The 16,568-nt window shown below is 35.1% G+C and overlaps 1 protein-coding gene across 1 annotated transcript in view; it reads left to right on the top strand.

Moving 5' to 3' along the window:
- SMC6 (structural maintenance of chromosomes 6) overlaps nt 1-16,061 on the top strand; it is a 35,392-nt gene extending 19,331 nt beyond the window's left edge. Inside the window, exons 18-29 of the mRNA XM_080341682.1 lie at nt 666-826; nt 2,552-2,687; nt 3,605-3,685; nt 5,572-5,742; nt 6,897-7,034; nt 7,885-8,030; nt 8,708-8,833; nt 10,087-10,192; nt 11,378-11,530; nt 13,256-13,353; nt 14,582-14,700; nt 15,712-16,061. Of these exons, the coding sequence (XP_080197808.1) occupies nt 666-826; nt 2,552-2,687; nt 3,605-3,685; nt 5,572-5,742; nt 6,897-7,034; nt 7,885-8,030; nt 8,708-8,833; nt 10,087-10,192; nt 11,378-11,530; nt 13,256-13,353; nt 14,582-14,690 (1,425 nt within the window). The 3' untranslated portion in view covers nt 14,691-14,700; nt 15,712-16,061. The remainder of the gene's footprint in view (nt 1-665; nt 827-2,551; nt 2,688-3,604; nt 3,686-5,571; nt 5,743-6,896; nt 7,035-7,884; nt 8,031-8,707; nt 8,834-10,086; nt 10,193-11,377; nt 11,531-13,255; nt 13,354-14,581; nt 14,701-15,711) is intronic.
- The last annotated feature ends 507 nt before the right edge of the window (nt 16,062-16,568 follow it).

The following is a 16,568-nucleotide window of genomic DNA, read 5'->3' on the forward strand; positions in this document are numbered from 1 at the left end:
GCCTAATTTATTTTTTGCCTACCACAACAACCAGATGCCCTTTGAACTCTGCACAGTTAAATCATTTCAGATCAGAAAGGGCAAAGAAACATAGTTGTAGATAGAGTCTGGTAAAATAAAAAAAAGACAGCAATAGTCAGTTATTAAGTAGGATTTGAATGAGGTGACTATCAACTGGTGTTGAATTAAGATTACATACTATTTTGGTAGCAATGTATTTTTTGATCACGATAAAAACGTTTTAATGACTTTGAATATTTGATGTACTTCACAGCTTGTTTTGGAATATTGTTTCCTATGTATATATTCCACTTTTGATAATTAAATGTACATAGTGACCTTTTGCTTAGTGATTTATTTTTTCCCATGGTTAATTATAAAGGACTGATCAGACTACAGAACTTAGAATGAAGATAAATTTGTGATATGGTAAAAGTGATGGGCAACTAAGCTGAGTTTTTTGAGAAGACAAGTGTGTTATTCAACTAAGAAAATCAGATTATTGACATTATAGTTTCTTTCACATCCTTTTATTACTGTGTTTCTTATTTTTCATTAGGAAATGAAATTATTTCTGGATCACAACTTCCTAGACAGGTTTTAAATTGATGTCTTTAATTATGGTTGCTTTTCTATTGGTATGATAAGGACATTGTATTTTTCAGAGTAGCCGTAGAGCTCGGGAAGTAATGCAGTCTAATCGGCCCCCAAAGAATTGTCGAGAAGCTTTCACTGCTGAAGGTGATCAAGTATTTGAAAGACGATATTACTCTTCTGATTACCTCAGACCCAAGTTCCTAAGCCAAGATGTTGAAGCAGAAATAAGGTCAGCATCTTGTAACACTGTATTTGTAAAAAATGCACATGTTGATGTGAAGAGTGGAATTGCATATTTGTCTCTTTGCATATATAATACTCAATACTCTCCAGTTTTTTTTTGGTTTGGTTTGGTTTTTTTTAAGATTTATCCTTCCTTTCTAAGAATTCTGGAAAACATCTTCATTTCAATGCCTTTCTGTCATAGGTTCAAACCTGACTTGTACCTAAATATTTTTCAGCTTGTAAATCTTGCCAAGCAAGTGGGGATTTGCTGAGCTGAATACTCCAGGGAATCTGCCTTCCTTTATATTTTATGCTTGCTGAAAAAGTGCATGGAATCAAAGGTGTTTCTTTAAAAATCTAATAACTGAATAGTGGTTTCATATTTTACTGCAAAGGAAGCCTGATTATTGAAACCAAAGCTATGCTGGCACACATAGTCCTACTGGTTTCAAACTTTGCATCTGTGTTTTTTCAGGCTTTTGACGTAATTCATGGTGTAGGTATCTCTGATAAACTACACTTCTTCCACTCCTTTAAAAATAAATTTATTTATTTATTTCTTATTACTTTCAAAACAGTAGTTTAAAAAGGCAAACACATTTGAAAGCTTAGAAACTTGAACTGTCGCTTAGCAAATTTGTGACAGGAGAATGCTTTTATTTTGAGGCTCAGATTATACTGCAGACATATTAAGTAAATATTTCAATTTCAGTGTTAATAGCTGATAGTGTAGACTGAATTGAGTGTTAAATCTATTTCCATAAACTCAAAGTTTTAAATATGTCAGTTCACTGTACTTTATTCATATTGCTGTATAATGAACTTCACTCAAAGATTATTTCAACTTTCAAAGCGTTATAGGCATTTCATTACCAACATTGCTAAGGGGGAATGATTTAGGCCAGTTAAAAAGGAAAAATGTCTTCATACTTCCCCATCCCTCCTTCAGAACTTAGCCTAAAGCAATGACACGTTTATTTGGAATAGTATAATTTATTAAACACTGACTCTGCATCAGACTTGATCAGTCCATTTTATGCATCTATAACAAAAGTTGAATGAAACACTTATATTAAGGTGATATTTTAAATGTTATATTAGTAAGGTTTCCCTTTTGGCAGGGGTGAAAGATGCTTTGCCATCTGTAAATAGTAATAAGAAATACCTTTCTTTTGCATTTCAAATAGTTTTACCACAAACTGAATTACTGATGGAAGTCTCTGGTCATGCCATTCTTTGTAGAAAGAAAAGTATAAGACCATATAAGATATTTTTTTGTATCTCATGAATATATTTTCTCTCAGACTGGAAGTGTTTTGCCATAGTTAAAGTATTTCTTTTCTCTCAAGGTGGAGCAGTATTTCTACACATGGCACCACTGTTTACTTCAAACACTTGACCTGTTTGCGGAAATTGCAAACAGGGGTTGGAGATGGTTCAAATTACACAAATGGTTGATCTGTTGGGCATTGAACTAGGACCATCAAGCATCTCTCTGCTGGTTATTAACCATGAGTTCTGCTGTAGAGCTTTGATGTTTCTTTACTGATCGCTGAAAATATCTAGTGCATAGCAAACTTCAGACTGTTGTGGGTTGTTTTTTTTTAAGAGGAGTGCATTTTTACCCTTTGTCTTGTCATGCATTGAAATTTCATTTGTGTATTTCTGTGTGTATAATAGATAGTATCTGTGTAGTATATAATATCTCAATATCGCTTTGTTTATAAAGTCACTTGGAGAAAGAAATTGAAAACAAAAGGGCACAGTTGAGAGCATCTCAGGAATGTTTATATTCCATTGAAAATGAGATCAGGCAGAATGAAGGGCATCTTCATGGTCATCAACGACACCAAAAAGAACTACAGGTAAAAATAGGTACAGTGTTAACTTTTAGAAACTGGTCAGTCTTTCCCTGTTACTGTGACTTCTACTTTTTTTTTTTTTGGTGGATGATAGTTTTTAATGTTTACCCCTAGTTTTGTTGTTTGTTTATCTTTTTGTTGTTATCTTTCCTGTTGTTTACTTTTGTTCATCGTTTAGAACAGAACGATAGAAGTCACATGAGTCTCAGCATGTGCCGTGTACTGTATGGTATCTTTTTTTTTTTCCTCTTGTGCTAAATCTCACAAATTTCTACTGCTTTTTTGACACAAATAGGAAGTTATTGCAATATTTGATGCAACATTCATTTCCCTTCTTCCTTCTTTTTTCTGTTGAGTCTCACCTCTTCATTCCTAGAATCTTGTTTCTCCTCATGCTTTTCATGTATATTCTTAATCCATTTTAATATGCTGAATATGAAATTTTCTTTTAATTTCATTATAAAACATTTTACAACTATTAGTTATCTTTCTTTGTTTTCCAGTACTTCTAGATAGCATATGTATCTGTGGTGGCCGATGATCTTAGAGTTCAGCAATTTAAGATAATACATACTATATAAGGTTATATACAATAAACTACAAAGAAGAACCAGCAAAAAAACCTCCTGACATGTAGACTCAAATTGCTAAAGATAAATATTTAAAGAAAAAATAAAGTATATTTTATTCAGTTGTCATATTGAATGGAAATGCAATAATAACTTAATGATTTAAAGTGTATGTGACTTTCAGTTATATCTTGTAAAAACAGATTCTGTAGGTAAGTGGGAAGAATTCTCTATTTTGTTGGCACTAATGAAATGAAAAGACCAAATATCTTGCTTTCTGTGTTGACTTAAATGAACAAATGTGAACTTTTCTCTTTAGATAAGCTTAAGAATATTTATTTTCTGTTTCAGGTAAAAATAAGAAGAACAAATGCAGAAATAGCTGATCTTGAAAACAGGGAAGAACACCAATCAGTGGACATCCGTACACTAGTAAGAATAGAATATCAAATTATGTCTAATAAGGATACGAAATAATGTCTTTTAATGTTGGCAGTGCTTTGAAATAAGTAAATACTGTCAATTTCAAGTAGTATACGAGTTGGATAAACACTGAAAAATGTACCAATTTACGGAATGTCTACAGTTATGTCAGTGGCATGATTTCATGATGTTGCTTATTTTTGGACAGGTTTGGTTTTGGTGTGTGGTGTGGTTTGTTTTGTTTTGTTTCTTTTCCTTTTCTCTTACTTCTGCCCTTTTTCAAAGCAATAACACTGCAGGTCTATGGAAGGCAAGGTGGTGTTGTAAAGGGATATTTCCTGCATTTTCTTTCCTCATTCCAGACCTGCAGTGCTGTAAAACTCTGCGGAGCAGTAGTGCTGTAGGTTTGGAGGTCAGAAGTGGCACCATCAAAGTGCAGGTATAGGCCATTCTGGAGCAGAATTTCTGTCCCAGCATTTCTGCTCTGCCCTGAACCCCCCATTTCTTGCTTTGCTGCGGCTTCACTGTGCATCAGTTCTGAAGTTCAGGTATCACCCTATGGAAGGATCATGGTAGTATGATGGCTTTTTCAAAGTTCTTATTTGTATCTGTGTGTTCTTAAAATGAATGCACAGCAGCCTAAGAACACCAAAAAAAGTTTGAAAATCTATTGTGATTAGTGAAATTGTGGCCATGAATTTCAGCTATTGCTCTGTAATAACCTAATGTATAGATGGCCAAGATTTAAATTTTGAGAATCACTCTGATATATGTTAACAAAATCCTGACTAAAGTTGTTTCAATTAAAATGCAGTTTTCTCACTATTTTATCTGGGATCAGTGATGTCACTTGTGATGTCAGCACAAACTCGTACTTTTTGGCTAGTCAGTCTTTCAGCATGTGTGTACAAGTGGCGTGTAAGTTTCAAAATTGACTCAAAAAGTAAGGGATCGTTACAGATTCTGTAAGGTCTTGTAAGGTTTCCTCTTTTCAAGATTAATGAGTTTCGTTGGGCTTTAAAAAAGGATATTCTTTACCCTTCTGGTGAGTTGGAAAAATAATTTGTTACCTTAATGTAGGAGAATATCTTCCTGTTTGAAAATTATTGGACACTTGTGTTTTGAACATAAAAATTTTTACCATTGCTTCTGATAATGATCTTAATGCAGCTGGTAGATTTACATATTTGCTTCTCCTTACTCCTTTCTTGGATTTTTGTTGTTTTCCTGTTTTCTGAACTTTCTGACCACTACTATGTGTTAGTTGCTGTTCTTTCACTTGATATTTGTCTTTCGTTGCTACCTTGATTTCACAATTGTCGGATTGTGAAAAAGAATCTTAGCAACACAAGCTTTCATTTAGATCTTTTTTCCCACATTTCAGAATATCTGTCTTTTCAAATCAGAAAGTATGTATGATGATAATTCATTTTGAGTGGCAGAATTGTCTAGGGAACATGATGATCCACTTATTCTTCTTTTTATTGCTTCGTATGCAGAATGCATATATTCTGTCACAGATCCAGAGGGAGGTTATCTTGTTCTTTTGTTTAAAAAAATTACTGTAGTAAAATATTAACATGTCTAAGGTTTCACAAAATCCTATCCCCTTTAGTCTTTTCATCACAGCTCCCAAATAAAGTCTCCTTAATTTTCAGTCAGATAATTGGGAAATTCTACTTTTTCTTTTGCTATTTGATGTAATGGTCTGCTACAAGATCTGTCAGTCTCTTCTGGGCTTTAGTGACAACCTCATTGAGCTGTTCATATTCTTATTAGAGAGTACTTGCATGTCATCTTGTACCCTTGTAGCAGTAATAAAATAAAAATCTTGTACAGTGCTTTGCAAATGTATGTCTCCTTTTATTATTCTTCATTTTAATGTATTTTGACAGGAAGATGAAGTTCAAGAAAATAAGGGTAAGATGGAATCTGTAATAAAAGACATGCAGCAACAAAGCAAGAAAATGGAAGAACTGAAAAGTATTCTCCATGTAGCTGAAAAAAAATTGGAAGAAATGAAAGAAAAAGTTCATCAAGTAGAAGAAATTGCTGGCCCAATTAAGGTAACAATAAATTAATCTTGTATTTTTAATGCAATGCCTTTGTGTGACTTTGGGAATGAGGTTAAAAGGAGGCAGGAGAAAAGAGTATGCTCCTTCATGATCCATTTAAGGTCTGCTTATGAAAATGGAAATAAAGCATTCCATGTAGAGAATGTCAAGAAATAAACTTGGCAATATTTTGAAGATAATGTTGATTGTTAAGTGTAGTTGCTCTAGTGTTTTACGTTTAGAGTTTGTTTCCAGGTATTTTTAGTCATGGACTTAAAAGGAAAGAAGAATAGTTTCCTTGACTTCCGTTTTTACTGCACCACGTTTGTTGTTTTAGTTTATTAGTTTGTTTCTGATAAGGCCTAGCTAAGAAGGTTCATAACTGGTCACTTAGAATTTTCTATTAGATGTACTGCTGTGTGTTCTGCAGTTGTTTGATGAACTCTTGGCGTATAGCAAGTGGTGGCTTTAAGGCAGGATTAGGAAAGGTAAGAGCTTTCATTACTTTTGGTCACGGTGTTCTTGTTTGTGGTTTTGAAGTTTTATCTGGTTGGTTTATTTTTTGAGGGGAGGGTGATGGTGAGGTTTTTTGTTGCCTTTTTTTTAAGATGAACTGTTAAATTGACAGGGATGAGGAAGAAGATTGTTTTTTAATTTATGTCATTCTTTATACCTCTTTGCTTCTCTAGAAAGATATGATATGACTTCAACTGTATCAACACTTACATAGTACAGAAATTGCTACAGTCTACATCACATTATAGGTATAGCAAGATACTGAATTTTCACACAGAAATGCAGTTCCAATTGATGTCACACAGACATCAGAAGTTCTGGCTAGAATGTAGTGTACAAAATAAGTGTAGTTTTTGGAGGTTTAGGAGAAAGGGTGGCTTTTGTTCTAAGATTAAAACATCCCCTCAAGATATGATCCCTAAAATCATTACGAGCATTTATTATGTTCTTGTCAGAACTGAGAAGACTTTTCTGACAAGTTGCTGTTAAAGCACCTGGATATTAGAAGGAGTCGTCTCACTGAAAGCAACATAAATTAGACAGTGTTAAAAGCAACATAATTATCTGTGATAAGTCAGTAAACATTAGGGAGATGCTTAGGATTACACCTCAAACAGTTCACTTACCAAATCTTGATTTATTCTAAACAGGATGAATTAAACCAAGCTGACTCAGAAGTGGAAAACAGTAAACAACGTTTTCAGCATTATGAAGACAAACAGAAGGAACGCTTGGCTTGCATAAAAAGACATAAAGAATTACTGGCTGCTAAGGAAAAAGAATTAGAGGTAAGTGTGTGGGCTTTTTTCTTCATTCAACTCAGTCATGATCCTTCTAATATTTAATAATAAATCATTCAATTTGTACAACATACAGATCATATTAATACATGGAATATTCTCACAGAATCATGGGATGGTTGGGGTTGGAAGGGGCCTCTGGAGATCATCCAGTCCAACCCACCTGCTAAAGCAGGTTCACCAGAGCAGATCGCACAGGAATGTGACCAGGCGGGTTTGAATGTCTCCAGAGAAGGAGAGTCTTAAGCTGACTGTGTTTAAATCAAGTAGAAGTAATTTGTATAAATGAATGGAGGCCTCTTTTTGTCTGTCAGAGCATCATTTTTGTCCTGACAGATGAGTTAGGGGTTACCCATATAGAACTCTTCTCTTCTGTATTTTGCAGTGAAAAAGATTAAAGTGACCTAGCCTTAAAATTTGTGTTTAGAATTAAATTGCATATTGTTTTGGTTTTTTTGGATGCTAGGTTTTTCCTTATACAGACCTCATACCTGATCTTTTGAAGACTTATCTAATCAAGCTTTATTAACAAACTCCGAAATTACACTTGCAAAGACTTTTGGAAGACTGTCCTAATTAAATATGGTGAATGTGGCTCCTTATTGATCTGTATTAGCTAAAGGAAGTGTGAACATATTAAAGATTTCACATGGGTACAATTCTTAACATTGAAATAACTACCTATCTGTACATGTTGTTAGTGAAATTATTAATGATAAATAGATTTGCTGTTCTTGATTGGAGACCTTGCTTTTCCATAGCACAAAATATTTGTTGTGAAGACTAAACAGTTTGTTTAAAAATGTAACAATTAATTGAATTTCAAACATTACTTTAGGAAAAAATTTCACAAGCTAGGCAAATCTACCCAGAGCGCATAGAGGTCAGCAGAACTGTTAAGAGTCTTGATGCAGAAATGAATCGCTTGAGAGAGAGGATAAATACAGAAAATAGTCGCCATGGCAACAGAGAAGAAATCATACAGTAAGTTATCTTTAATGTCTAAAGTAGTTCAATTAAGATGGAAAAGACAGGAGAAGGAAGAGTTTTCTTATTGACTCACAATGCATTTGTATTTGGTTTTAGAACTCAAACCATGTAGTAAGGTGTGAAAACATCCTTTGCTGATTGCTCAGTCAACCTGTACTGAAGAGGTTTAGGAGTTTTGAACTACCCTCTCATGATTTTTAAACAGTGTCTGTATGATATTTATGAAGTTACCAATAGTCAGATAGCCTTTTAGTGTATAGAGGTACCCAGTTACGACTGGGTGGTGTGAACATAACCTGCCCTTGTTCTGGCATGCAGTGAGCATTAAGCATACTTCTAGTTTGAATAACTAATGCTGAAGTTAAGCAATTACTGGAGGTTTTAACTGTGGTGTATTTTAAATACTCCCTCACTTTGGATATTCTTGAATGCGAGGAGACCAGTCATTCATTCTCCTTGGTGTCAGAGTTTGCTTTCAAAGAGTTAAATATAGAAGTAAAATTTAATTTTTGACCACTTTTCATTAGTAAACAGTGTCTAACTTGATTAATCAAATGCTTTTAACTGTAATGTAGATCCTTTGATTATGAAATTGATTTTCAGGATTTATAACAACAGTTTGGATTTAATGTAATGCATGTTGATCCTAAACTTTCTGTTAATTAAAACAGGCAATTTCATGATGCAAAGGAAAGATATGAGGATGCAAACAGTAAAGTGAAGCATTTAAAGAAATTTATTAGGCTGCTGGAAGAAATAATGACACAGAGATTCAAAATATATCATCAGTTCTTAAGGTGAGTTAATTTTACTCTCATTTCAGGTTTTGGATAAACTAAAATTTAAGTGCAAAAAATTACAGAGTAGACCTGTGAGAATGAGATACCTTTAAGGTGGTATTCACAGTGATCTTTCTAACCTAATCTTGCTCCCAGATCCAATGCTACCATGCCTGACAGTTTAGAGGCAGCCTGGACTGACAGCTGGAAGAACAATGTGATCAGTTGAAGGCTCAATTTTGCTTCACACCAAGGGCCTCCGATGTGCTGACTTAATCCAAAGCAGTTCTGTTTCAGTCCTGGGTTTAGTCAGTAAAATACCAGCACCATCCAAGCAGTGAAATCATCTGGACTGTTGCTCATTTTTACCGAGTATAACTAGTGGTGCTGTGCTCACGGAATTTAATTGTGGGCCGAACAATTTTCTCCACCCTGTGCTGATATTTATTTAGACTTTGAAATTTGAAAGCTGCTTCTGTCACAGAGGATCCATACCAGGAGTGTACCCCTTCTTTTTTGCTCTAGTCCCTTAGTATCTTGTTCCTATTCATGCAGATTCTGTGGTGCTTTTTAATCTGGGATTTGGAGGGGGTGCCAGTATGATCCTGACAAATAATGATCAGGAGAATCCCAACCTTTGCAGGTAGAAGTATGGAAATACTAGTGGGTAAGACTGACCTGCAGAATCTGATGCTTGCCTGATGATGCCCATATATGTCAAACTGAGTCTTGTTTCTAGTGCCCAAATTGGAGTACAAATCCCACTCTAAGATGCATTCAAGAATCATAGCTCTTTCTTGATGGTAATATAATGTGTCTTCTACTGGGGGGGATTTTATGCTAGAGTTGGAGGGAAGGTGGGGATGGGGGGCAGTTAATATTCAACACTTAAATTCCTGGAGTCTGGAAGAGTCCACATAAATTATTTTCTGTCCTCACTGTGCAGTCCTAATACTGGACAGGAAAGAAGTGGAATTTGGTTATTTTCTGTTGGAGTTGTGGAAGAAGGGTATAAAAGCTTCCAGTCTGTTGGAACAGACTTCTAGAAACTACAAAGCCTGTGCTTCTGTATTTCTTACCTTGTTACCTTGTGTCAGTGATTCTTTCCAATATGTCCAGTATTGAGTGTCACCTGCTTGGGCGCTTGATGTTATTAATGGAGCAGGGTTTAATATTTAAGAACATGATCTGAAACCGTTGCATGAAAAAGTGATAACAGATTTTTATCATTTTAGAACTTACTGAACTAATAATTGTTTGCTTGATTTAAGGCTCCTTTCATTACGATGCAAACTCTACTTCGACCATTTATTACGTATTCGAGCTTGCTCTGGAAAAATACTTTTTGATCACAAGAATGAGACACTTTCAATAAATGTAAGTAATTCTATATTATTTCAATTGTGGTAATACATACTTATTTTTTAACACCAGCTGCTAGAGGACATGCATTGCAAAGGATAGAATAAATTATTCCCCCCTCTCCAAAATGCAATATACTAAATTTTGAATGTTGCTGAAAACAAGCAAGAAAAACATATTTTTTTTATGGGCAGGTTGGAATAAATTTAGACTGTGGTCTTATGCTAAGAATTCACTAGCTATTCATCCTAGTCAGTCTTTCAAAATTACTCATTCCTGTTTTGTTGACAGGAAATTTGTGTGATTATATAATGACTGGTTATTATTGAAACAACTTCTAATGGCGGAAAACTTCAATATTATGTTTTTTTCCTGTGAATTCTGTAAGTTTGGATCTTTTAACATACCTTCCCAAAAATTTTAGTCATGGCAGTTTTTACTGTTATTGCTGTGAGGGACTTCAGTTTTCAGAATTCAGGGGAGAAATGTGTAGCAACAACATTAGTTAGGACTATGTCAACATGTATTTAACAGGTGAAGGATATGTATCTGAAGAACTCAAGCTCAGTCCTTAAAGTGTTAAGTCATTATCTGGCTTTTTCAGAATACTTTTTTTATTCTATAGCTGATGTTTCAGTGTTTCTCATGCAAGAGTTGACCCCATTCCAAAATAATTCTTATTTTTCTTCTTGGCTTGTTAAGCGTAATGTAATCAACAGGACAAGAAAATGCTTAGGTTTATTCTTAGAGGAGTGCCACAAGATGTCCTCATAGGCAATGGAACCAAAGGACTGTTGACAATGTTTCAAGTATTTCAGTAAAGAAACTCTTCCTCCTTGAAACTCCTGCTGTAAATCAAATACCAGCTTTTCTGTTGTAGCTGGTGACCATTGCATTTTACTCTAATATAACTACACTGGTTGACATTTATTAAACATTGTTGAATAGCTATTAAAAATAGAGACTTGAATAAGAAAACACTGTTAGAGTCATTCAGTGTATTCAGTGTTGCAGTGATCCTCAAGCCGTGTTATGAAATGATGAGGAGCGTCCCGTTCCAGAAGGGTGGTGGCAGTGAAGTGCTTAACACTGTTCTCAAGTGATCTTTATCTGTTCATGTGTAACATGCTCGCATTTATGATTCTATTAGTAAGTCTCCAGCTCAGGTTTAAAAATGGCTCTTAATATTTTTATTTCAAGATTCAGCCTCGAGAAGAAGACAAAGCCTCTCTCAATGATGTGAAATCCTTATCAGGAGGTGAACGTTCCTTCTCAACAGTTTGTTTTATTCTTTCTCTGTGGTCCATTACTGAATCTCCTTTCAGATGCTTGGATGAATTTGATGTCTACATGGTAATTTTAAACTTAAACTACATTTGCCATTCTGATTTTTAGACATAAGTGAAATAGTTGGGTTGTTATCTGTGTTTGGTTAGCTTTTAAAACACTATAGTTAACTCTAAATAATGAATACAAGCCTCCAAAACAAAAAAACAAATCCTCAAAAAACAAACTTGTTAAGGATCTTGTTCACTTTGCTTAGTGACTTTTGAAGCTGCTTCTGTTTCTGAAGTTAGTACCCAGAGCTATGAGCATCTGTTACTTTACATGCTTAAACCTTAGTTCAGCACAAAAATAATGAAATATAACTTTTATTAGTTACCCAGGCAGTTGTTACTATGTTGGTCACAGGTTGCCTGTGCATATTGCTGTGACAGTTTTGGGCTTAGCATGTGCTTTGGCTTCTACCAATTTTGAGGTCAATGTGTTGGGTTGGGTTTTGTTTTGTTTTGTTTTCAGAGCAAGTGTAGCAACTGAGTTCAGTGTTGCTCCTCAGGAACATGTTTTATACTTCACCTAGTAGCATCTTTCCAAGATGTTGCAATGCAGAATAATGAGCAGTAAATACTAATGTCAGCTAAAACTGATAAACATCATCTTTGTGTACAGCTTCCCTGGATAGATGATTAATCATTTTTTTAATATATATTTATTTCCTCCTCATTAATAGGCAGGGTGGTAAGGTTTGAAAAAAGATGTCGTTCTGTGAGACAAGGAGTGGATACTGGATTATTTAATTTTGTCTTCAGCGTCCCTCTGCCATCAGTGATTTATTTACTGGAATCACAGACCTAGAGGGGGAAAAAAGATAACGTACTTTGTATATATAGAATTTCAAAAGCAAAGTAGGCATGTAAAGTGGACAAGCAATCATTTTTCAGGCACCTTCCAAAGGCAAGGTCCTCTTTTACAAGTTAGTTGTACAGAAGTTTGTCCGTCTGTCCAGAAAATGTTGGATGCTCAGAACTGCAGGCCCTGCAGAGAACTTGCATGTCAGCTATTCCATAAATAATTCCACACTATTTGTATTTCCACTGCAGTGCCAGTAAGTGCAGCCTTACTGTCTCCAGGTTCTGCAGTTACTTTTGGTGTAACCCTGGAGCCTCACCACCAGAGGACTCCGTCAGCATATTTGCAAGGGAGACTATTTCATGTCTAACAGCATAGATGAACAGAGCTTTGATTAACCCCTGCTAATAATAGCTTCCCATCACACATCTTTTTCAGTAAGCCTAATGCATAAGGTTGTGTTCAAAATAGGAATAGTAATAATAACAATAACAGTAGTAATTAAAAACAAGCTGCGTAACATCTTAGATTTTGTGCTGTGCTTAAATCCTTTCAGGTAATTTTGAGGCAGGATTTTATAGGAAACATTATTCCACTAAAAAGTTAACCTCAACATACCAATAAAGTAAGAAGTACTGTGTGTATCAAAGCTGAGAGGAAAACATCACAAATAGGAGTGTGTGATTGTTCCAATAGAAGCTTTTTGTTATGTTTGTGTACTAATAAATAGAGTTTAAGAATTTCCTAGGCTGTAGTTTGTAGTTTTTCAAATTTAACCCTAATGTTTCTCCAGCTTGGTTTTTATTAAGACTTCTCTTTGTATATTAATTCTGTTAGGTTTTTCTATTAAGGTATTTTCTAATTAATTTATTCTTAAACACTTGTGCAATATTAGGCCAGTGAAGCACACAGTCAGTATCACTACCTGATAAATCTTTTTGTCTTTAGGACATGGTTAACAGAAGAATTGCAATGGACATGATTCTCAAAGTGGCTGACTCTCAGCATCATCGACAGTTCATTTTGCTCACCCCACAAAGCATGAGGTAATAATGCTGTGTTGTATTTCCTGGTACAAGAACTACAAGGAAATTCTATTGCAAGGAGCATAACTTGGAAAAAGTAAATATAAGGAGAAAGAAATGTTCCTGTTGTGGCAGTAGAACGTCAACAATTAAGCAGTTCATTGCTGAAGGTTCTGGGAATTTAATAGGTTTTTCAGTCTACATAATGTCTCTTAATATGGTAGTTCAGTGAGACTTGAATCACTTTATATTAAGTAGAACAACGTTTTGAAATGTTTCATTGTGTAAAGTAGGCTCCTGGTAGCTTTTAGCGCTGTATCTGCCTCTTCCCTCCCAAAATTAACAGAAGACTTTGCATTTTTTCCACTTTTCCTGTTAATACTACAGTATATTCAAGAAAATTGTCATTTGAGTTGTTTTTTTTTTTTTAATATATTACTGCTCTAGAAATGGATTCTTTAAAATTCTTTAAAAACCTCCATTTAAGTCTCTGCCCAACTTAACAGGACATTCACTCTCTAACCTTATGCAGCCAGCTCTGCTATAAGCCAAATGTGATCTGTGAGGCCTGCATAGGATAATTAAGCAGTCTTCAAAATGATTTAATTGTCTTCCCTTACTGAAATCTTCAAAAAGTAGAATAATGGCATTCTACTCTTATTTAAGTGGAAGAGCCATGGTGGGAATTTCTAAAACTGTATTCAATCAATATGTAGAAATTTTCTGTATGGTTACTGTTTAAGTGCAGCTTGGTTTTGTTATGTTTTGTTCCATGTTGGATGCCCAGTAATCATTTAATTTGACAAAAGTATAGAGGCACCTTCAGAAAATTTAGGATAATCGGCGGAGAAGCCTTTAGAAACGTATGTGTAGTAATGTTGTTAATTCTCAGTGTGATGTGATTATGCATGTGCAAAGTTGTGTGCCACTTCAGGATCTGTAAGGCAAATATGAATGATATTCAATCGTCATTTCATTTGGAGTTTCTCTTGAAAGTACCTTTTCTATAGTTCAGGTGGTGTAAGTGTTAGAAATCACAGGATTGACATCAGTCATTGTCTTTACCTCGAGCTTTTACTGAAGCCTGGCTCCAGTATCAGTTCAGTGAAGCCAGAACTTCACCCCATGTTACTGTTTTTTAAAACTGTCGAAGAAAAATAATGAAGTTATTTAAAGGAAAATACGTAATGGAAATACTCAAATTTGTGGAGAAGAAACACTGTTTAAATGATACATACTTTATTTTTAGTTCTCTGCCTACGAGTTCCCGTATTCGCATCCTCCGAATGCAAGACCCTGAAAGAGGCCAAAGAACACTGAATTTCAAAAATAGGAATGACGAAGAGGAAGATCAATAAGTATCTTTGTGTATGAATATGCCATAATATTGAGGATGGATGTATAATGAACTGTGTAAAGTTATTACTTCCTGATGCTGGATAAGAGGATGTTTTGTTCAATACTCTAAGGAAAAGAAGGGGTTCCTTCATAATTTGTCTTTTTTTTAAGAATGAATATATGTGTACAGACCAAGAATAAGCAGAATTTTGGTTATAAGAAAATCCTGAATGTTCATTTGATATCTTTAAACACCAACTAGTAGAAGTTTTTTATCAGTTTTGTTTTTTCTTGTGGCAAATATGAAATATATTTTGTATAATTGTGGAGTAATATTTTAATAAATAGTCAGAACTGATACTTGTAATGTTTTAGTGTCTCTACACACTTAAATTTAGCATTAAGTTAAAAATGTTGGTTTCTTCCTAGCTCGGCTTTATTTCTTAAACATAATTAATACATGCAGTAAGACTTGACGTATGTTTCATTTTTTTCGAGTGGAATGACAGCAGCTGAATATGAGAAACTATTAGTACCTGCAGTGTATACTTTCATAATTAGAGAAGTGAAATATTTATTTGCAGTGTATTCTCTGGGCAGGAAAAAAGTGGTTTTATTTCTTTGAGTTTCTTTGGGCACGAGCTTACAAAACCTAGCAAATTGTAGCTTTTATAAACTTAGATTCTTAATTACAATAAAGTTCTTGCACAATCTGAGTTTGCAGGTATAGACTAAGTCTGTAGATATTCATTATAATATAACAAACTGAAGTGACAGAAATCCTTCCCATATAGAGGACTGATGTGCAATGAGAGTTTTGGGAAATGCAATAACTATTCTAGTGCATTGTAGACCTGCCTTTTGTTGGGTGTCCCAGCCCCCCTGCCCCTCCCAGGACTATACTAGAATAGTTAAAGTAAGATAAAGTCACTTTATTTAAATAATGCAAGCAGTTATTGGGGGTAAGAGGGAGAAAGAAGAACCAGATTTTTCAGAGAGTCCCAAATTAACTCTTTTTTTCTTCTGTTCTCCTTTCAACAGGAACTTGAAATTGTTGGGAGCTCTTCAAAAACAATAACTTGTTAGAGTTCAGCCATTAAGCATATTTTATTTTTCTTTTTTGGATGTTATGGGGATACAAAAGCCATTAAGACTATTGAGAGCAGTTCTGCAGTTTCTACAGTTGTTTACCAAACAGCAATTCCTCAATAAAACCTCATTGTATTACAAGTTAACTTTGTAGCCAAATTTGTTATTAGCTGCTGCTTCCTATTTTCTGTTCTTTAATGTTATTTGTTTTTACACAAGCATGTGTTAAATTAGTGGAGGACTATGAAGACGATGAGGGGTCTGGAGCATCTTTCTTTTGAGGAAAGATGGAGAGAGCTGGGTCTGTTTAGCCTGGAGAAGAGAAGCTGAGAGGGGATCTTATCCATGCTTATAAATATCTCAAGGGTGGGTGTCAAGAGGATGGGACCAGACTCCTTTCAGTGGTGCCCAACGACAGGATGAGGGGCAACAGGCACAGACTGAAGCACAGGAGGTTCCATCTGAATATGAGGAGAAACTTCTTTCCTGTGAGGTGCCAGAGCCCTGGAACAGGCTGCCCTGAGAGGTTGTGGAGTCTCCTCCTCTGGAGACATTGAAACCCACCTGGACACATTCCTGTGTGATCTGCTCTGGTGAACCTGCTTTAGCAGGTGGGTTGGACTGGATGATCTCCAGAGATCCCTCCTAACCCCAACCACTCTGTGATTCTGTATCTCTGAAATATGGAGGCTGTCGAAGAATTGAAGGAAATACCCTGAGAAAGCTAACTGCAGTGCTAGTGCGGTCTAACTTTAAGAATTAAGTCCAGTGACCTTTTAAAAGCTTCAGCTGTTACTTCTGAAAGCCCA

This window comes from Nesoenas mayeri (assembly GCF_963082525.1).
Source record: "Nesoenas mayeri genome assembly, chromosome: 3".
Lineage (NCBI taxonomy): Eukaryota > Metazoa > Chordata > Aves > Columbiformes > Columbidae > Nesoenas > Nesoenas mayeri.